The sequence below is a fragment of the Callorhinchus milii genome, unplaced genomic scaffold (genome assembly GCF_018977255.1).
Source record: "Callorhinchus milii isolate IMCB2004 unplaced genomic scaffold, IMCB_Cmil_1.0 Scaffold2, whole genome shotgun sequence".
Lineage (NCBI taxonomy): Eukaryota > Metazoa > Chordata > Chondrichthyes > Chimaeriformes > Callorhinchidae > Callorhinchus > Callorhinchus milii.
Window position 1 is genome coordinate 89,022,829 of NW_024704743.1, and position 21,964 is coordinate 89,044,792.

The 21,964-nt window shown below is 43.9% G+C and overlaps 1 protein-coding gene across 1 annotated transcript in view; it reads right to left on the reverse strand.

The window, feature by feature from the left end:
* ripk2 (receptor-interacting serine-threonine kinase 2) overlaps positions 1-21,450 on the reverse strand; it is a 44,134-nt gene extending 22,684 nt beyond the window's left edge. Inside the window, exons 1-3 of the mRNA XM_007903197.2 lie at positions 21,180-21,450; positions 9,105-9,258; positions 5,964-6,119 (exon numbers count right to left, since the gene is read on the reverse strand). Of these exons, the coding sequence (XP_007901388.1) occupies positions 5,964-6,119; positions 9,105-9,258; positions 21,180-21,370 (501 nt within the window). The 5' untranslated portion in view covers positions 21,371-21,450. The remainder of the gene's footprint in view (positions 1-5,963; positions 6,120-9,104; positions 9,259-21,179) is intronic.
* Positions 21,451-21,964: the final 514 nt, after the last annotated feature.

The following is a 21,964-nucleotide window of genomic DNA, read 5'->3' on the forward strand; positions in this document are numbered from 1 at the left end:
TGTCTTTGGTTAATAACAGAATACAACTCGGCACATTACACCATCCTCTTATTGACACTAAGTGTCCCCTCATTGACACTACAGAGTCACTTCATCGACATTACTTCATTATGGTAAAGGAAGTTGCATTATAGAAAATACAAGCTTTTTCTGAAATTCTTCATCACATATTTAGTGAGTGACCTATTCCCCAATAGATTTGATTGGTAATAGTATACTGCTGTATTTCTGCCACTAACTAAACAATTACTCTTCAGGAAAAGCTAAAGGAACAAGTACCATGTTATCTGCATTGTTTGAGAAAATGAGAAGATTGCAAATGTGGTGGCTCAACACATTTGATTCACTGATGGCATCTGAGAGTCAGTATCAGGAGAATCTGCTAATAACAAGCTATCCATCCATGCAGCAGTAAATCATGATAGGCTTCGAAGTGCAGGTTCACAAAAATTGGCTGTGATATGCTGGTCGTTAGAATTCCCAGTTAGCAACTTTAGGCCTGAAATTCCACAAGTCTTACCCTGTAACAACATTTTGCCTTAATCTTTGAGATCGAACGGGATCATGGAGATTCCTTAAATTCAATCTTTATTTGGGATCCGGTTTGCGCAGAACTTTTTAAAAAAGTGCTCAAAATTAAAGTTAAGAATTCTCCATAATCTTGCGTGATCTTAAATTTTAAGACAAATAGTTTTGAAAGCTAAGACTGGTGGAATTTTGGTCCTTTTGAGTGACTATGAATAAATCCCCTTTGTGGCCTTTTTTACAGTTATAAAAAACAATGGTAGCTTCATGATTAAGATTGAATGATGAATTAAAAAATCATTAGCAGCAGTGTGAGGCTTCATTATTTATATTTCTGTTAAATGAACGAGCAAATTAATGAACTCCACCCCACAGTGCCTTCGCCTTGCTTCCTCCCTTTCCTCCTTCAAGGCCGGTCTCAAGACCTTTCTCTTTCACCGTGCCTTCAGCTCCCCTCTCGACTCTCTACCCCCTCCTCGCTCCCTCCCTTCCCTCCCCTCACCCTGACCATTTCCCCATTGCTCGGGTCCTGACCCAACTGTCCAGCGTCTTGGGATGTCCTCCCGACGTGAAAGGCGTTCTATAAATGAAATCTTGTTGTTGTTGAATGTGATTGCAGTAACAAATTAATACAATTAAATCATTGTACTTTATTTTTCCCTGTGGTTCATATCATTTACTGGCTTAAAGGTCTTCTCTGAAGAGACCTAGAAAGAGATATCAGCTAGAAAAAGATACCTCTGATTCTCCTCTTCCAGTCCTTCCCACTATGATCAAATAATTACTATATTTACATTTAATGTAGTATCTTTCAAATCAGGAAGATGTTTCAAAGTGCTTTACAGAGTATACTATAAAATGCAGTGGTTGCATATTTTGTACATGAATGCGAATAACAATACCAACACCAACTTGGATTTATATAGCTGGCCTTGATGCCGAGCCAGGGAGAGGGGGGAGGTGACTGTACACAAGGTTGAAGAGGTCTTCAAGTGTGATCTGAAAATGGGCGTGGAGTTGGCAATGCAGAGGGATTGAGGCAGAGAGTTCCATAGTTTCAGGGACAGAGAACGCAACAGCCAATCTACACACAGCTATGTCCCACAAAACAACAACTTACATTTGTATCGCGCCTTTCACGTCAAGAGGACGTCCCAAGGCGCTGGATAATCAGAAATCCACACCCGAGCTGGTGGTTGGCATCAGAAGGGGTGGAGGCCGGGGAGGGTAGGGGTAGGAGGGTGACTGAAGACACGGTTGAAGAGGAGGGTCTTGAGATAGGTCTTGAAGGAGGCAAGAGAGTGGAAGAAGGGGAGGGTCTGCGGAATGGAGTTGCAGAGGGTGGGGGCAGAAAGGCTGAAGGCCTGCCCGCCAATGGTGGGGCGGGCAAGGCGGAGGACATGTAGCAGGCCGAAGCTCGCTGAGCGGATAGGTTCGTAGGGGGTTAGGAGGTCACAGAGATAAGGAGGAGCGAGGTTGTGGAGGGCTTTGAAGGTGACGACCAGGATCTTGAACTCTATCCTGAGTGATGGGGAGCCAGTGGAGCCAGGCAAGGATGGGGCAAAAGGCCATGAAGTGACTGAGCTGTTTTATCGGGGGGATTGTTGGCCAATTCCCTTCTCTTTTCGAATAGCACGATGGCATCTTGTCAGCCTGGCTCAGTCAGTAGCATTCTTCCTCTGAGTCAGAATATTGTGGGTTTAAGCCACAAACAGTGCCTCTAACATCCACCTGAACAGGCAGACGGAATTTTGATTTAACATCTCATCTGAACACAACTTCAACAATGTGGCATATCCTCAGCACTGTAATGAGAGTGTCAGTCTATATTCTATATGAGCTCAAAGTCCTGACATGGGGCTTGAACCCGCAACCTTCTGGCTGACAGGCAAGATTGTTACCATCTGAGCTAGGCTGACATACTGTTACCACTGGGATTGGAAAATAACAAATACACACTCTCTTTGCTGCTCTCTCTTTCTTAGATATGGGGTATTCAGTGTCACTCTCAGACTAAAATTACCCAATCCTAATGTCACTGCCAACAACACATATTACCAGGGGTAGGGGATTTTAACTGAAGTTTGCTTTAAGGTACTGAGTTCTACTTTCACTTCCCTCTCACTGCCTCCAAAAACTATGTTTTAAAACATATTCAGATCCACTAATGGACGTCGGAGTTGGTTCAGCATGATGGGCCCGAAATTGGGGCTATGGAATAGCAGGAGTGATGTGCTGCTTCTGATCATGAGTCTTACTGATGGAGTCTGAGATTGGAAAACGCTTGTAAAGCACATTGATTGGAGAAGAATAGCTCTACTTCTTGATGCAGAAAGTAGTCTGTAATATCTAATTGAGCCTTCTGCCAACTAAACTGTCTGCAACACAGTTACTATTCAGAAAGAGCTAACTAACTGGTTGCTTGTGAGACATTGACATGGACAAATTGACTGCTGCATTCATCTACAAAAGTCTATCGTTACACTAGAGAGGTCCGAAGGCCCTGGGAGGAGAGTGACACATACTGGGGGGGATGGTTACTGGATATTTGGAACCACCTGAGCCAACAGAATATTAACCATTGTGTCTGCATTTTGTTGCAGTAAGCATGAGGCCAGCATATCTGTCATGGATAAAATTTTAGCAATCATATGCTCAATAGTTATTAAAAGGTCACTGATGATTTTAAGCACTGCTTGGATTGGTCTAAAATTGCAGAAAGTGAATCACTAGTGGCAAGAGGTCAACATCAAACACGTTCATTTTGCAATATTTAAAACAAAGGTTTCACAACTTCCTGATCCATAGAAGCTGGTCTTATCTATTTGACATTTCACAATCTAAACTAACTGTTTGCGATACAACAACAACACTCAACACAATTACATTTGTATAGTGCCATTCACATCGGGAGGATGTCCCAAGACGCTGGCCAGACAGAGTTTCGGACCCGATCTGGGGGTCGGGGTGGGGGAGGGTGGAGGGCAGGGGGAGAAGGAGGGATATCGAAAGCACGGTCGAAGAGGAGGGCCTTGAGTTGGGTCTTGAAGTTGGCAAGGGAGGGGGTGAGGCAGAGGGTCTGTGGGATGGAGTTCCAGAGGGTGGGGGCAGAGTAGCAGAAGGCCAGCCCGCCAATAGTGGGGCGAGCAAGGCGGCGGACGTGAAGCAGGCCAGAGCCCGCGAGCAGGATGGTAGGGGGGTTAGGAGGTCACAGACGTAGGGGCGAGCACGACCATGGAGAGCTTTGAAGGTGGGGACCGGGATCTTGAACTGTATCCTCTGAGTGATGGGAAGCCAGGGAGTTGGACAAGGATGGGGCTGATAGAGTTGTGGAGCCTAATGCAGCAAAGGAAATGGGTTGCAGAGTTCTGGATGATCTGAGGCCTATGGAGGGAGGAGTTGAGGAGGCTGACAAGCAATGAGTTTGCATAGTCGAGCCTTGATGTAATGAAAGCATGTATGAGGTTTGGCGGCCTGCGGTGTGAGACAGTGGCGGAGCCGGGCGATGTTGTGGAGGTTAGGGGAAGGCAGAGCGGGTCATGGCACAGATATAGGGTAGAAAGGATAGTTGAGGGTCAAACAAGATGCCAAGGTTCCAGACTGGCTCAGTGAGGTGGAGTGTGCATCCTTGGATGATGGCACTGTCAGCGCCTGAGGTGAGGAGGTGCTGACGGGAGCCAATCAGGAGAGCCTCAATCTTGTTGATGTTCAACTGAAGAAAGTTAGCTCTCATCCTGGACTTGATGTCTGACAGACCTTCTGTCAGGACAGCAGTGGTTCCTGGAGTCAAGAGTGGAGGCAGAGAGGTACAGTGGTAGAGTACCAATGGACAGGGAGACATTTATGACGTCTGTGCATAGAGGGGCAAGGACGTGGAGCTGGGAGGTAAGGAGAAGGGTAGGGATAGGGTCGAGGGAGCAGGTGGTCAGCTTCATGAGGGTTACAGTGGTGGTGAGAGAGGAGTGGGAGACAGGTTCAAAAGTGTGGAGGAAGGGATGGGTAGGGGCTGGAGTGGGAGGGGGAGATGGGGAGGGTGCAGCAAATGGAAATGGAATGGCAAGACAGCTGAGCAGATTCCCTCAATTTTGGATTCGAGGAAGTCCAGCATCACCTGGCAGTTGGCATTTGATGTTAGGATGGACGAGGTGTGAGAGGTTGGGCGGAGGAGCCGGTTGGTGATGGAAAAGAGGAGCCTGGGGTTATCCTTGCCCTCCATGATTGTCTTGGAGTAGAACGGCGATTTAGTGGAGGCGAGGGCGGAGTGTTAAGATTTGATAAGGTACAGCCAGATCTGCTGATGGATTGGTAAATTTGATTTAAACCAGGTGAGTTCAGCGGCAGGCATCTGTGCTTTAAGGAAGCGGAGGTGGCTGGTGTACCATGGTGAATAGGAGACGGTTGGGGTAACTGGATGGTTGTGGGATATTGCTGTGCACAAGTTGGCTACTGTGTTCGCTAACAAAATATGCAGTCGCTACACTTTATACAGTAAATCCTGCAAAGCATTTTCAGACATTTTGACGACATGATAAGGTGCTGTACCAAATGCTGATAATGTATCAATCAAATAAGTATGATTATTTAATACAGCTAGATTTAGGAGTAGAAAAAAACTCTGTTGGTTCCCCATCCCCCAGCAGCTCAAAACTCGAGCCCTCACAATCAAATCCCTGCATGTCATTTGCCCCATCCCAACTTCCTGCAACTCTAACAGCCCAGCAAACAACGATCTGCTTCATCTCTCCCGCCCAGTCGGTCCCCACCATCTGCTCCTGAACTCCCTCCACCTTGTACTTTCCCTTCCCACTTTTAAAACCTGTCTTAAAAACTCTTTTTGACTGTACCTTTGGTCCCAAGCTCCCTACTCCCATCAGCTGTCCTTGCTCAACTCTGGTATCAAGTCAGCAATGTGAAGCACCTTGAGATATCCTCGTTGCACAATGTAAATTGTTTTTGAACAGATACAAATTAGAAAGGTATGGCAAAGAGTGGATAGTTCCAGTGGAAAACCAGCTTTCTATTTGTCTCATAGCTAGTTCACAAGAAAATAGATCAGTTTTGTTTCACAATGCAATATGACTAATGAACACAATCAAAAAGGCATAAATGATCCAAATGCCTTTTATTGCCCAATAGCAAAAGAAAATGCAGTAAACACCGAAAACAGTGAATGATGAAGAATGCACAAGAGATTAAAGATACATTTAGTTTTAGTAGAGGAAGTCTAAAATATACACAGCTGCTATACATCACAATAATTTCTGTGAAGTGATTTAAGATGCTCTTATGACATGAAAGGCCAAAATCAAATATAAGGATTATTATTTTATTACTAAGAACACCTGCTAATCGATTCTTAAATATATCAGCAAAAAGTACTAACTGCTCCACAGCACTTGATGAACTCCATCATGAGTAGCACATGATTAAAGCTTTACCTTGACATGGAATTCACTATCGAGCAGAATGTTCTGCGCTTTCAAGTCATGATGCAGCAACGGTGGGTTCATGTTATGAAGGAAATTTACCCCGAGCGCAATTTCATGCAATATGCGTAATCGCAATGACCAAGGAAGTGTAGGGTAGGTTTCTTTCTGTATTGAGGAAAGAAAAAACATAGTAGTTACAAATTTGAAATCAATTTTACAAATGGAAAAGAATTAACACATAAAGGAGATTAACCAGTTGACATCTGATGCCAGATTTCTTTAACTGTTAGAATTACATCAAAAGAAGATTTTTGCATCCTGCAGCTTGAAAACCCAACATCTCTTTCAGATTTGAAATGTGAATGGATATTCACTCTGCGTCATGGAGGAAATGTGGTGTTGTTTAACCCTGTTTGTCCTCAAGCCCTACATCCTCTGAAACATTGCTTACCTACACCACTAACTCTCCCTCTGGGCTGCCTGGACCCCCATTCATGCCTTCATCACATCCAGGCTCAATTATTGTCGCTACTTGCCAAACTCCCCATCTCCTCCCTACACAAGCCACAGCCCATCCAGAATTTACTGTTGTAGGAAATATGCCACTTATATCAGTGACTATCAAAAGTTCAATTCAAAAGGAAGAGAAAGGAGGGTATTGGAGGGAGTACTGAGTGGGTGGAGACTCGTGGAGTTTAATCAGCGGCACAGACTGCATGGGACGAATGGCTATTTCTGTGCTGTACATGTGTGTAAATTCAACCTGTATAAAAGCGTTACTTTTAGTCAAGGCATCAAACGGTAATTGGATAGTTGAACCAAAGAGCCTTTGTTCTACCACACAATAAAAAAACAACATAAGTCACTCACCAAACAAGGACAACAACAACTTGCATTTATATAGAGCTCTCCACGCCAGGCAGCATCACAGAGCGCTTAACAATGGTGGAGCCCGAGGCTGAGCCAAGAGGAGGGGGAAGTTGACTGTAGGCGTGGTCGAAGAGGAAGGTCTTCAGGCGTGACCAGAAGACGGGGAAGGAGGGGACGAAGTGAAGGGGTTGAGGGAAGGAGTTCTAATGTTTCAGGGCGTAGTGGCTAAAAGCATGGCCGCTGATGGTGGAGCGGAGGATTCAGGGGACACAGAGGAGCCGGACCCAGTAGAGCGGAGGCAGCAGCTACTGCTGTGAGGAGAGAGGAGGTTAGAGAGATAGGGGGGTGCCAAGGAGTGGAGGGATTTAAACACTAGAGTGAGGATCTTGAAGTCGATCCACTCTGTGACAGGGAGCCAATGGAGTTTGGCAAGGACTGGAGTAATCGGGGTATGAAGTTTGTTGCGGGTGAGAATGTGGGCTGCGGAGTTTTGAATGAGCTGAATTTTTTGAATCGTGAGGAGGGGAGACCGGTGAGGGGGGCGTTAGAGTAGTCCAGCTGAGAGGTGACAAAGGCATGGACAAGGGTTTCAGCAGCTTTTGTGGGACGGTATTTTCGGAGACGGGCAATATGGTGGAGGTGGAAGAAAGTGGTGCTGGTCAGGGACTGGATGTGGGGGAGGAAGGATAACTGGGGATTGAACCTGACGCCTAAGTTGCTTACCTGCAGGAAATTTGCACTCATCCAGTTCTTGATGTCCGACAGAAAAGCTGACAGAACATCGGGGGACTGGGGTTTGCAGCTGGAGGTGGAAAAGTAGAGTTGAATATCATCCGCATGCATGTGGAAGTCAACCCCATATCTGCGGATGACATCATCAAGATAATTTTTTATATTGAAAAAGTATTTTTTTCAATATAAAAAATAAATGTCTCCTACAGCAACAAAGCAGATGAGATGAATTATCCTACCCAGATACTCTGAGCAGGTAGAATAAATATTGGAGATCATAACTCTAAATTAATAGTCTATGGAGTCACCTATCCCAAGGACCAGATGGCTCAATATGATTAAGAAGAGAAGAGCTGAAAACAACTATTCATTAAAAGCTAGGGGGCATTTGAATGGAATTTCACTCTAACCATTTCAGTCCATTTCCACCCACAAAGAGAAAACAACAACAACAAGATTCCATTTATTGAGCGCCTTTCATGTCGGGAGGATGTCCCAAGGCGCTGTACAGTTGGGTCAGGACCCGAGCAGGGGGGAAATGGTCAGGGTGAGGGAAGGGAAGGGAGGGAGCGAGGAGGGGTAGAGAGTCGAGAGGGGAGCTGAAGGCACGGTCAAAGAGAAAGGTCTTGAGACCGGCCTTGAAGGAGGAAAGGGAGGAAGCGGCGAAGGCACTGGGGGACAGAGTTCCAGAGCCTCGGGGCTGAGAGGCTGAAGGCCCGGCCACCGATGGTAGGGCGGTTGGGGCAGGGGATGTGGAGCAGACCGGAGCCAGAGGAACGGAGGGTACGGGCAGGTAGGCAGGGGGATAGTAGGTCGGAGAGGTAGGAGGGAGCAAGGCCGTGAACGGCCTTGTAGGTGAGGGTGAGGATCTTGAATTCGATCCTCTGGGGGATGGGGAGCCAGTGGAGGCGAGCGAGGGTGGGAGTGATGAGTGACCCCGCTACCTAACATGGCAAAGTCCAACATGTATATTAATGGTGAGTTCTGTTCAGAAACGCAGAATCGGAGTGGGAGAATTCAAAGTTCAGAATGCTAAGAAGATATGAAATTTGAGTTCAAATTCAAAGACTGAGATTCAAAGAGAAGAGAAATGAAGCAATTCTACTATGAGAGGTATAAAGAAGAAGATTCATGAATAACGTGATTAAATAGAAAAAAGATTACGAATTCCTTTAACAAAAGTTGAGTTACACACCAAACTCCTATAGAACTTGGACCCCAGCCAGACGATGAGGGAAATCTTATTTCAGGTCTAATTATGACTGAAAATACTTTTTCAATATAAAACAAAGTGCAGAGTTGGAGATCTGAAGGAAACTGAGTGGCCCAGTGGAGGCTGCTGATAATTATCAAAATAATGAATTTAGTGGGATTGCATAATGAGAATTATCACACAAAACACATTATGAAATGTTGAAAATTGTCACCCGATAGTGCATGCAGTGAGCAGTCTGTTCATTGCTCTACTGTTTTAGAAAAGAGTTACACAATAATTATCAAGGTAGACAAAGTGAATTGCCCAAGAGCTTGTCGACTAGTCCACAATACCTGATGCAGCAGATGGTCCAGTGATCCATTGGTCACATATTCAGTCACAATTCCCATAAATTCAGGCTCATTGCAAATTCCAAATATTGGGATTATGTGCGAAAATCTGGCCCTGTGGAGGACTTCTGCTTCTTTTAGAAGGCTGTTTCTTTCCCTGGGGAGCAGAGGAGAAATAATGAACAGAGCTATTCATTCACAGCAGAATTTCCCTTTCATTTTAGAAGGAGATTACAATTCAAGAAGGAAGAGAGTCAACGGAGGCATGAATCATTTGATGCACTGATGTCACAATGAGAACCACAAGGGCTGTTTTGTAAAGCCAAGGAGAATTACACACCACAATAAATGATGAAAAAATCCCCCAGATTTTTCAGCCATGACACTGTTGGCTGAAAAATTTAAATTTAAAGTGAAACACAAAATGCAGCATTCTACATACGCCCTTCCCTGGCTCATCTTACATTTCAAAACTAGGATTGTACATTGGTCTGAAATATCAGCTCATCTTAAAGTAGAATCAGCAGGCTGTGAGCAGGTTAGCTGAAGGCACTTAACAGAACTCAGAAGGTTTAAAACAATAAGTGATCTCCCCACAATGAAACAAAAACCCATTACAAGGAGCTTAATTGACACTTTCAGAGAGTTACCACCATTGCTGAATTGTCAGTATACAAAAATTTAGAATTGTTTTATATTGGGGGGGATCTAAAATATGTTTACAAAATACACACATTTTTGTACCAGTGTACTGTATGCATGAAAGACATTAACTTATGCATAGAAAGCAACCCATCTATTTCAATTTGTTGGAATAAAAGGGTATTAACATAATTCAGGAGAATTTAGACCAACGTAGAGGAAATGTAAAGGAGATTTGCTGAAGTGGTCATTAGAAGTTTTGTAAAATTTGTCCACTCAAGTTGGAGGACCTGGGTTTGATTCCTGGGTAGGGTGAAATCTTAGGCATGTTTCCTTACTCCACATGCCTCTGTTTACCTAGCATTAAGGAGGAACCCGGTTGATTGGCGGATTTCTTTCCGGTACGGATAATCCCTCCAAAAAAAATTAATAATAACCCTCAACCTATGACTGTTCGCAGGGCATTGCTATGCACAATTGGCTTCTACTTTTTGCCCACAAAATACACAGTCAATTCACTGTACCTTGAGTGTAAAACTTTACTTCTCAATGACGTGATAAGGCCCTATATCAAATGCAAGGATTATTATTTTATCTTAAAAAAAGAATTGTCCAAAGGGCCGAGAAAAATACTTCTTGCAAGGCTGTAATAAACAAAATACTTAAAAAGGCACTACCACTATCCTACTAACAAGTAGCAGCACGACTTTCAATTACCCTTCAGAGATTAAGCCCTACAGGAACGTTTCATCATCTTACAGAATCATAGAATCTTGTAGCACGCAAGGTGACCATTCTGCCCATTGTGTTTACCAAATAGTCCCACTCCCCCTCTCTTACCCCATAGCCCTGGAATTTTTTCCTTTTCAAGTACTTAGGTTCTTAAACCTGACCTTCTCTCCCACTCATTGCCTTCAGTTGACCTAATCCCATTTATGGATTCAATTTAGTGATACATGGTTCAATCAAGCACTTTCAGACAACCTCCTTATGCAAAGTAAATCACTGCAGCACGAATAATAAAAAAGCCACATATAGTCTAGATGGTAGGAACCTAAAAGAAGTAGATGAGCAAAGAGATCTAGAGATTTTGATCTCCAAATCTCTCAAAGTAACTACCTAGATGGATAAGGCTATATAATAGAGACAGAATATGAAAGTGAGGAGGTGATGTTGAATTTATATTTGAGGACTGGTGTTTGATTCTCGGGAACGGCGAAACCTTAGGTAAAGTAGAGGTATCTGGCTGTGGATTTCGGCAAGTTTTCTTACTCCACACACCTCTATTTAACTAACAGTAGGTATTGTTAGTCGATTGGCGGATCAATTTCTGGGGTTAATAATTCCTTCAAAGAATATATTTTTTTCAATCCACTCAATTCTCAACTGATTTTGGGACACTGCTGTGTGCAATTGGCTGCCACGTTTCAGCCACGAAAAATACATTCAATTCACTTTCCAGTATATTCTGTGAAGTGTTTTGAGACATGTCTCACAACGTGACAAAGCGCTACATCAAATGGAAGGATTATTATCATTATACAAAATTTTGCTTAGACCACATTTGGAATATTGTGTGTGTCCAATTCTGGTCTCCACACTATGAGAAAGATATAGCAGTAATGGAAAGAGTACAGCATAGGTTTACTAGAATAATACCAGGGCTGGCAGGTTACTGTTATCATGATAGGTTGGATAGGTTAGACCTTTTTTCACTTGAGAAGAGACACTTAAGGGGAAACCTAATAAAGGTGTTTAAAATTACTGAATAAGAGGGTTTGATAAGATAAACATAAATAGGATATTTCTACTGGATGGGGAGTCCGTAACCAGGAAACAGGTATAAGATTGCGACTAGGAGATCTAAAAGAGAATTTAGGAGGAACTACTTCACAAAGATTGTGGAACTCACTACCTGAAACTGTGGTTGAATCAGGTAGTATAGATCCATTCAAAAGGAAGCTAAATCTTTACATGAGGTAAAGGGGAATCGAAAGGTATGGGAGTAAGGATTGGGTGAAGATGGACTAGTCAGGCCAAGTGGCCTGTTTCTGTACTGTACATTCTTTGCACATCTTTACATAAATTGAGCTTCATTTTATCATACCTCATTCAGGAAAAGCATTGGAATAAGAGGGGAAATGCAACTTGTGATGTAATAATAATCACTGGTGATAAGTGCCCTAAAAACCTGTCACCAACGATAGATTTAGGGAACGAACACTCCTGACTTTGAGGGCATGTTGTTTCCCCTCAGAGCTGCTGATGGTTCAACACTAGCCCCAGTATATAAGGAATGGGGCTGCTGTTTTTGCCTGCCAATGTTTTAAGATTCCTTAAAAGATAACACCCAAAATATCAAACCTGGTAATGAGTTCCAACTGCTGACTATCCTGAGTAAAGAAATAATAATAATGGTTATTGTGTTAATGTGTTAAAATTGACCTACACAATAGTAATAACCCTTGCATTTGAGACGTCTCAAAGCGTTTCACAGAATACGATGTAAAATGAATTGATTGTATATTTTGTGGGCAAAATAAATTGCACCCAGCAGGGTCCGACAAACAGTCATGGATTGAGTGACTAATTTATTATTATTATATATTATTTGGAAGGAATTATTACCCCCGGAAAAGCAATCCACCAATTGACTAACGACCAGGTTCCGACTTACTGCTAGGTAAACAGAAGCGTGTGGAGTAAGGAAACTTGCCCAACATTTCACCCGGCCGGGAATCGAACCCAGGTCTCTCGCTTGCGAGGCGATTGATCTATCCACTGAGCTACAGGACTTAACAAGCTTGAACCTGTGACCACTCTTCCTGCTAGCTTGGTGTATCTAAAACTATAGTTCTGCGTTTATTTTCTGTTTTAGCAACTTATAAAAAAGGTTATCTCTGAGATATCAATTTTGAAACCTGAGTAGCCTTAGCTTATCTAATCATTTCTAGTAGCTCATCCCTCTTGACTGGGAATCAACCTCTCCACACTGCCTCTAGGATGTTAGCCTTTTAAAATAATAAAGACAATTGACAAATTGTTCGGAACAAATCTCTCTTGTAGATGAATCAAGAACAAGACAATATAATCTTAAAATTAGAACTAAAATCTGAAAGTGAATCAGAAAACATTTGATCACACAAAGGCTATTTTAAATCTGTGTCTTCGGGTTACTGACCCACCTACCAATGGAAATAGTTTCTCCTTGTTCACCCTATCAAATCCCCTCACAATTTTGAAAACTTCTATTAAGTCTCCTCTTAACCTTCTCTTCTCCAAGGAGAATCATTCTAGCTTCTAGTGGCTATGCATTGGAAAAAGAGATCTGTAGGATATTCTTTGTACAAATTTGCATAGTTTTGAATCAGGCCCTGTAGAGATTTATAGATTAACAGGTAATTTTGTCAGGATACCAGATGGCAAAAGTTTACGGAAAATTGACTTAAAGGAAACTGACCGAACGAATAGTCCTTGTATCTATTCTAACAAAATGTACCAAGAGCACAGAGGGGCATGGCTCTAGATTCTCTCTCCCTTAACTTCCGTTAACGCTGCAAGCCAAAGGCCTAAACAGATAAGGTGGTCTGAGCTGGACAAGCAGCAGGAAGCATGCCAGACAGTGATATCAATAGCATTTATGCTGATTTAATTGGTTCAACACTAGCATTATCCATACACTCAAAAGCAAGGAAATAATGTTGAACTTGCACATGAACTTACTTAGGCCACAGCTGAAGTTCTGAATTCAATTTTGGCCAATTCTAACAATGCAACTATAAAATCCAGCTTTTNCCCCCAATTACAGGAAAAAAATAGGATTTGAGTCATCCATTGCAAGAAATAAGTGATAAAACAGAGCTGAACTAACAGCTGTAAACCTCAAATAAGTGTGTGAACTTAATTGGAGGCTACTCCTTTACTCCAACAATGGAGAACTATCTAATCTCTAATATAGTGCAGTAAGTCTTACACTATATATTAATCAAGATTTTTTACAGAGAATTATATTAAAAGAAAGGAAGAGATGTGAGACTCCAGAAACTTAGAAAGATTTAGAAAGTGGAAGTTCAGCAAGTTAATTTGAGTTCATGGTACAGTTGAATGAGAGAAACTCTGTTACCCTGCTAGAGTTGCAGAGAAGCAGATTTAAGCATGTGGTCTTCCTGTGACAGACTTATGTAGTAAAAGCCTTCTAATAAAGAAGTCGGAAAGTCAAATTGGAAGTTGAGAAAGTATCCTAAGATGAAAACAAAAACAGGAGTTGCTGGGAACACTCAGCAAGTCAGGCAGCATCTTTGGAGAAAGGAAAGTGAGTCAACATTTCGGGTCCACGACCCTTCGTCAGAACTCAGACCCTCTCCAGTTGCACTATAAGCATTTGGGTCAAAGCTGAAGAATTTTCCAGTCAGCATATACAATGGGATCAATAACAACAACAAAATTACATTTGTCTACCGCCTTTCGAGGTGGGAGGAAGTCCCAAGGCATTGGACAGACAGAGTTTCAGACCCGAGCCGGGGGTCAGGGTCGGGACGGGTGGAGGGCAGGGGGGGAAGCAGGGAGATCAATAGCACGGTCGAAGAGGAGGGTCTTGAAGGATGCAAGGGAGGGGATGAGGCGGAGGGACTGTGGGATGGAGTTCCAGAGGATGGGGACAGAGTGGCAGAAGGTGAAGACCAGGATCTTGAACTGTATCCTCTGTTGGGAGCCTTATTAAGTTAGTACCTTAAAACAGAGGTTCGAGTTACATTGAAACAGGAGTAGGCTATTCAGCCCCTCGACCCTGTTCTGCTATTTTATGACATCATGGCTGATCTGTACCTCAAATCCAGTTAATCGCCCTTGCCCCATATCCCTTGATACCCTGATCGAATATCTAACTACCACTGTCTTGAAAATGTGAATGGATCCAACATCCACAGCCTTTTGGGGGGAAAGAATTCCAGATTTCCACTACCCTTTGGGCGAAAAACTACCTCCTAATTTCACTCCTAAATGGCTGGAGCTCTAATTTTAAGATCATCCCCTTTGTTCTGGATTCCCCCACCAGAGGACATAGGTTCTCCTTATCTACCCTTTCAAATCCCTTTATTGTTTTAAAAACCTCAATCAGATCACCCCTCAACCTTCTAAACTCAAGGGAATAGAGACCAATTTTATGCAACGTGTCCTCATAATTTAACCTTTTAAGTCCTGGTATCATTCTGGTGAATCTGCGCTGCACCCCCTCCAGAGTCAATATATCCTTCCTGAGGTGCGGTGCCCAAAACTGAACGCAGTACTCCACATCATGTCTGCCCAAGGCTCTATATAGTTGAAGCATTCATTCCCTCTCCTTTATATTTCAGCCCTCCTGAGATAAAGGCCAACATCCCATTAACCTTTTCGATAATTTTTTGTACTGTGTCCTGTAGCTCAGTGGTTAGAGCACTCACTTTGTAAGTGAGAGACCTGAGTTCAATTCCAGGTCAGGGCGAAACCTTGGGCAAGTTTCCTTACTCCACACGCCTAATAATAATCCCTCCAAAAAAACAAAACAATAATAAATTGGTCATTTTCAATCCATATGACTGTTTGTGGGACATTGTTGTGCGCAATTGGCTGCCGCTTTCGCCCACAAATATACAGTCAATTCACTTTACAGTGTGTTCTGTGAAGCACTTTGGGACGTCCTCCCGACGTGAAAAGCGCTATATCAAATGCAAGGATTATTATTATTTTATTATTATTACTGTAAGTTTGTTTTTAGTGACATGTACATGGATACCCAAATCTCTTTGCTCCTCCACAGTTCTTAGTTTCTCCCCATTTAGAAAATATTCTCTTTTGCTAATTTTGGATCCATAGTGGATGACCTCAAACTTCCACGCATTGAATTCCATTTGCCACAGTTTTGCCCACTCATTTAATCGATCTAAGTCCCTTTGTATCTTCCTGCTCCCATCTATACAATTTACTGTGCCTCCTAACTTTGTGTCATCTGCATATTTGGATATAAAACTCTATTCAACCAAGTCATCATTTATACATATGGTGAAAAGCTGAGGCCCAAGTACAGACCCTGGGGGACTCTGCTTGTCACATACTTTCAATCAGAGAAAGTTCCTCCTATCCCTACTCTCGGTTTCCTGCGTCCCAACCAATTACAAAACCACATTGAAAGGTTATCTCTGATTCCATGCACTTTTATTTCCGCTAATAACCTCTTTGGATTTATTGGATTTCCTCTCCCGCTCCAGGCTCCGGGAACCTATCAACCCCATTCTTGCCGAGCTTCACTGGCTCCTGATTCCTCAAAGAATCAAGTACAAAACCCTTGTTCTTACCTTCAAGGTCCTCCAAGCTCTTGCTCCCCCCAACCTCTCCGACCTCATAACCCCGTATCAGTCTGTCTGCTCGGTGAACACTGGCCTGCTTCAAGTCCCCCGCACGTTCCGCCCCACCATTGGCGGTCGGGCATTCAGCATCTCTGTCCCCATACTCTACAACTCTATCCCGCAATCCCTCCACCTCACTCCCTCAACCCCTCTATTGCCTCCTTCAAGTCCTGTTTGAAGACCTTCCTCTTTGATTGGGCCTTTGGCCATCCTCCCAAATTATGACTATTGTTATCTGCAATTTCCACCCCTACTTCCTTTAATACCCTGGGATGGAATCCATCAGGTCCTAGAGATTTGTTGATCTTTACTTCTCCATTACCATTTTTTAATTTATATTAAATCCATTTAGTACTTCTCTGTCTTATTTTTAGGTTCCCTTGTACCGCTTGAATTTTGTCCTCTTCCTCTACAGCGTGAGTTACCTCAAATTGTATTTGCATGATACAGTAATTGGAAATAAGATTTGTGTCAAAGTGCCAAGGATAACAGAAGGCGGATTCCCATGTTTGGCTTGTCAGTATTGAGTGCGTGAATTCTCGGGAACTTTTAACCGGCAACTATAATCCAGTCTCAGTCACATTCTGGAAGTGCCACATCAACATTCACTAGCTAGGGCTATAGGAAATGACTACACCTCATTAAGTCATACATGAGGGAGAAGGAAACATAAGAATATGGGAGGGGATTGGAGAAAGGGGATTAAGAGAGATGGAGACTCATGAGCATAAACACCAGCACCAGGATTATGATGGGCTGAATGTTCTATTATGATAGATATGAATCGTTGAATTTCAAGTATTCTTCCAAATAATGGGAAAGACACCATCAACTTTGAAATAGTTATAGTTTACTTAAAGGAACTCAGTTTACCTAAAGCTCATCAACATCCTGGAAATATGAGTGAAACTAATACCAATTCTGATGTCAGAGCCTTGAGACGCCCTCCTGACATGAAAAGTATTATACAAATGTAATTTGTAGTCATTGTTGATACCTTGTAACAATGCATCAAAGAAGCAGATTGTTTCTATTGCTTTCTGGTGATTTGCAATCAGTTTCTCAACTGCTGCTGTATGTTATTCAACATGAAGAGTGGTATTGTTAGGATATTTATTCCATAGCCTTTGAGTTCTTAATAATGTTTACACCGTTGCTACTATAACTAGCTCTGCAAGCAAATGTTCAGACCTTTATTATTAGTTATAGTTAAATCTTTTGGATCTCACAAATTGTTAGAATTTACACTTTTTGTATAATGTTAGAATCATAATAGATGTTGCGAACGGGTTAACTTTTAAGTTAAGTGTGTTCTGGGCAGCTGGACTGAAACAATCAAGCCTTGACGAACGTTTAATGATGTTGCATGTCTGATTGTTTTTAAAGCTGAATATTTGACTATATTACCTAGGAAGTTTGTGATTGTCTCCTTGTCAGGCATTTGAGTACGCTGGCGATCGCACCAGGCATTTATGTGCGCTGATGTGCGTGTGAACGACATTCGAATATGTTGATATATTGTGTGTCGATGTGGAAATTGCGTAAGTGATGGAATAACTTTCGGGCGTTCGAACAGTCAGTGGGAAATCCCCTATTACCTCTGGGTAAGGAGAGGGACCGGGACCGACAGTAATTGTGGCTGTGGTCACTGGAAATAACCTGTTGGTTACGACTGAGCTGTGAAACTCGAGAGAAAGCTCATTAAGAGAGTTTGCCTCCTGGAAGTACCATCCTCCCTCCCAGGTTGTGTGACCTTGTACTATTTTTCTGACTTTGTATTATCTGTCTTTTTGTACTATCAGGTTGTGTAACCTTGTAGTATTTTTCTGATTTTGTATTTTTTTTTTGCAATTTTGTGATGCCTCATGTTCATTCGGTATCAAGGTGGGGACTGTTAGAATTTACACTTTTTGTATAATGTTAGAATCATAATAGATGTTGCGAACGGGTTAACTTTTAAGTTAAGTGTGTTGTGGGCAGCTGGACTGAAACTCCCTGCACGTACACGAGATAACGGACTGTCTCAAGGACAGTGCGTTTGTGTGTGTGAGGCACATACACCCCATGAGGTGTTCACGTGAACCCGGCATGATTTCGACCGGGTGATCTAATATCCACACCATGATTGGATGAACATTGGCATAAGAGTTCTGATAACTTTGTGTACGGGGCGGAGACAAGGATACGGGAGATGGAGCCGTCCCAGATCGTGGAGACAAGGATACGGGAGATGAAAGACTGAGAGCTGGAAACACTAAGACTGAGGATATTAGATGGAAGATTGAAAGCTGTAAGCAAGAAGACTGAAAGCATGAAGAATCAAGCTTGTGTGCTGGAAAGACACAGTGTTGAACTCTTGAACTCGAGATATCTATAGTGGTGTTATTCTGTTATAAGATCTGTTGATTGTACCGGCCTTTGGTCTGACCCATCGGGATATTGGGGAATAACGAACGAATTATAATAAAACAGTCTGATATCTGGTTAGAGGAATTAGCGTTATTTCCTTGCAGATTTGGCTGATTTTATTTTCTAACAAAATGAACAACTAAACTGCTAACAAGCAGTTTAGTTGTCTCTCGAAGGAATGTGTCAACTTTGCAGTTGGTAAAGCTCTTGTCTCTAGGTCGAAAGTATGCATAGGTTCAAGGCTGACACTCCAGTGCAGTACTGAGGGAGCCTCTGCTCCATTGTCAAGGTGACATTTTTTCAAATGAGATGTTAACAATAAATTGCATGTATGTAGCGCCATTCACGTCACAAGGACTTCCCCCCGCACTGTCATGCCTGGCATCCCCCAGGTCTCTGTCCTTGGCCCTCCCCTCTTTAATATCTATATGCTCCCCCTTGGTGACATCGTCCGCAGACATGGGGTCAACTGCCATATGTATGCGGATGATACCCAACTCTATCTTTCTGCCTCCACCCTCAACTCCAGGACCACTGCTGTCCTGACAGACTGCCTGTCGGACATCAAGTCATGAATGAGGGCAAATTTCCTACAGTTGAATGTGAACAAGACTGAGGCCCTCCTGATTGGCTCGCACCAGTGCCTCAGCACCTCAGGCTCTGGCAGCAACAAACTCCATGGCTGTACACTACAACTCACCAAACAGTCAGGAACCTCAGTGTCTTGTTCGACCCTCAACTTTGTTTTCTTCCCCACATCCAAGCCATGACCCGCTCTGCCTTCCCTCACCTCCGTAACATCGCCCGACTCCGCCACTATCTCACCCCACAGGCTGCTGAAACTCTTGTTCATGCTTTCATCACCTCCAGGCTCGACTATGCAAACGCCCTCCCTGCTTATCGGCTTTCCCAACTCCTCCCTCCACAGGCTGCAGATAATCCAGAACTCTGCAGCCCATGTCCTCTCCCGCACCAATCTCTGTGACCCCCATCCTCACCCAACTCCATTGACTCCCTATCCTTCAGAGGATCCAGTTCAAGATCCTAATCCTCATCTACAAAGCCCTCCATGGCCTCGCCCCACCCTACCTCTGTGACCTCCTAACCCCCTACCAACCCGCCCATTCCCTCCGCTTAGCCAGCTACGGCCTGCTCCACGTCCCCCAACTCACCCACCCTACCGTTGGTGGGAGAACTTTCAGCCACTCTGCCCCCAACCTCGGGAATTCCATCCCCCAATTACCCCAATCACACTGTGGAGCGCCTTGGGACATCCTCCGGACATGAAAGGCACTATACAAATGTAATCTTGTTGTTGTTTTTGTTCCTAAGGGTTTAAACTAAAGTCCTGTCTATCTGGTCAAATAGCATGGAGTTAAATATCCCCATGGCACTATTTGAAAAGAGAGAAGATTTTTGTGGTGTTTTGACCAACAATCGTATTGATAAATCACCTTATGGCTGTTTCCTGGCTGCCTGACTGCTGTAGGCCACATCAACAAGCCACCAATCCACTTTCAGAAACGTTCACCTGGCTGGAACTTTTCTGAACATATTCTGTGTTCAGTCTGTGGCCAGAATGAGTGAATCTCAAATGGTGGTTTACTAAGCTATGAAGTAGTAAATAGTGTAAATAATGACAGAGCAGAGTCGCATGACAATTACACCGACTGCTGGTGTGGGCATTCCTCACATGGGAGTATCATCGTGGAGTCCTGTAGCTCAGTGGTTAGAGCACTCGCTTTGCAAGTGAGAGACCTGAGTTCAATTCCAGGCAGGTCAGGGCGAAACCTTGGGCAAGTTTCCTTACTCCACACGCCTAATAATAATCCCTCCAAAAAACCCAAAACCAATAATAAATTGGTCATTTTCAATCTACGACTGTTTGTGGGACATTGCTGTGCGCAATTGGCTGCCGCGTTCGCCCACAAATATACAGTCAATTCACTTTACAGTGTGTTCTGTGAAGCGCTTTGGGACGTCCTCCCGACGTGAAAAGCGCTATATCAAATGCAAGGATTATTATTATTATTATTATTATTTTGAGACGAGGACAACTGACAGCCTGAAAATGTTTAACACTGCAATAGAATGAATGTCCCACAGCAGTTCTTCGCTCTGTTATCTGACCTTGAAACACAATCCCTGGTACACCCCACCTTAACTGATACAAATAACCGGAGAACAACAGACAACCGGGAGTGACTGTAAATCTGGAAGCACAATCGGTTGGCATGAAATTCCCACATCAGTGAAATCCAAGTGAATACATTCTGAGGCACCTAAACATGTCACACCCTCAAGTGACATGTGTAAGGTAATAGTTCTTAATGTTGTTCTTTGGATTGAGTGCCATTCGCACCAAAGGCACCAGAGAACTGACTGCAGAACGAAACGATGTTATACAACTCGTGATTCGCATGAAATAACAACTTGTTGGGAGGAAAGGGGGAAGAGTTTGAAGAGTTTAGCATTCGAGTGGCGCAGCGATGATGCGGGAAAACGCCGCATCTGCAATTGGTTTCTCACCAGAGAGGAACAGTTACAATATCCAATGGAAGTGAACCGCGTGTTATGTGATGTTGGTAAAAGACTTGAGGGACAACCCCAATGGCTGTGCAATGTGTAAGTGATGGTGTTATCATACCCTTCCCCCACAGGACTGTCGAACTGCAGGCACTTGACCGCCACGGTTATCCTCCAGTCGCTGTGCCGGGCTCTGTACACCACGCCATAGCCTCCTTTGTTAATGTAATGCAAGTCCACCAGCTTCTGGTAAGGGATCACGTCCAGAGTGGAAGAGATGTCGGATAAGCTCTCTCCTCGCGAATCCTCCATTGCAGCTTTTCAAAAACACATGCACCGCGCAAACCCCAACTCACAGCCCCCGCCCCGCCCCGCCCTGCCCTCAGCTCCCCTCCTACACCCACCCACTCACTGTCCCTCCTCACCCCTCCTCACTGTGTGTCCTCCCCTCACTGTGTGTCCTCCCCTCACTGTGTGTCCTCCCCGGGCCCTCTCCTCACTGTGTGTCCTCCCCTCACTGTGTGTCCTCCCCGGGACCTCTCCTCACTGTGTGTCCTCCCCTCACTGTGTGTCCTCACTGGGCCCTCCCCTCACTGTGTGTCCTCCCCTCACTGTGTGTCCTCACTGGGCCCTCCCCTCACTGTGTGTCCTCCCCTCACTGTGTGTCCTCACTGGGCCCTCCCCTCACTGTGTGTCCTCCCCTCACTGTGTGTCCTCACTGGGCCCTCCCCTCACTGTGTGTCCTCACTGGGCCCTCCCCTCACTGTGTGTCCTCCCCTCACTGTGTGTCCTCACTGGGCCCTCCCCTCACTGTGTGTCCTCACTGTGTGTCCTCAACGTCCTCTCCCCTCATTGTGCCCTCCCCTCACTATGTGTCCTCACTGTGCCCTCTCCCCTCACTGTGTG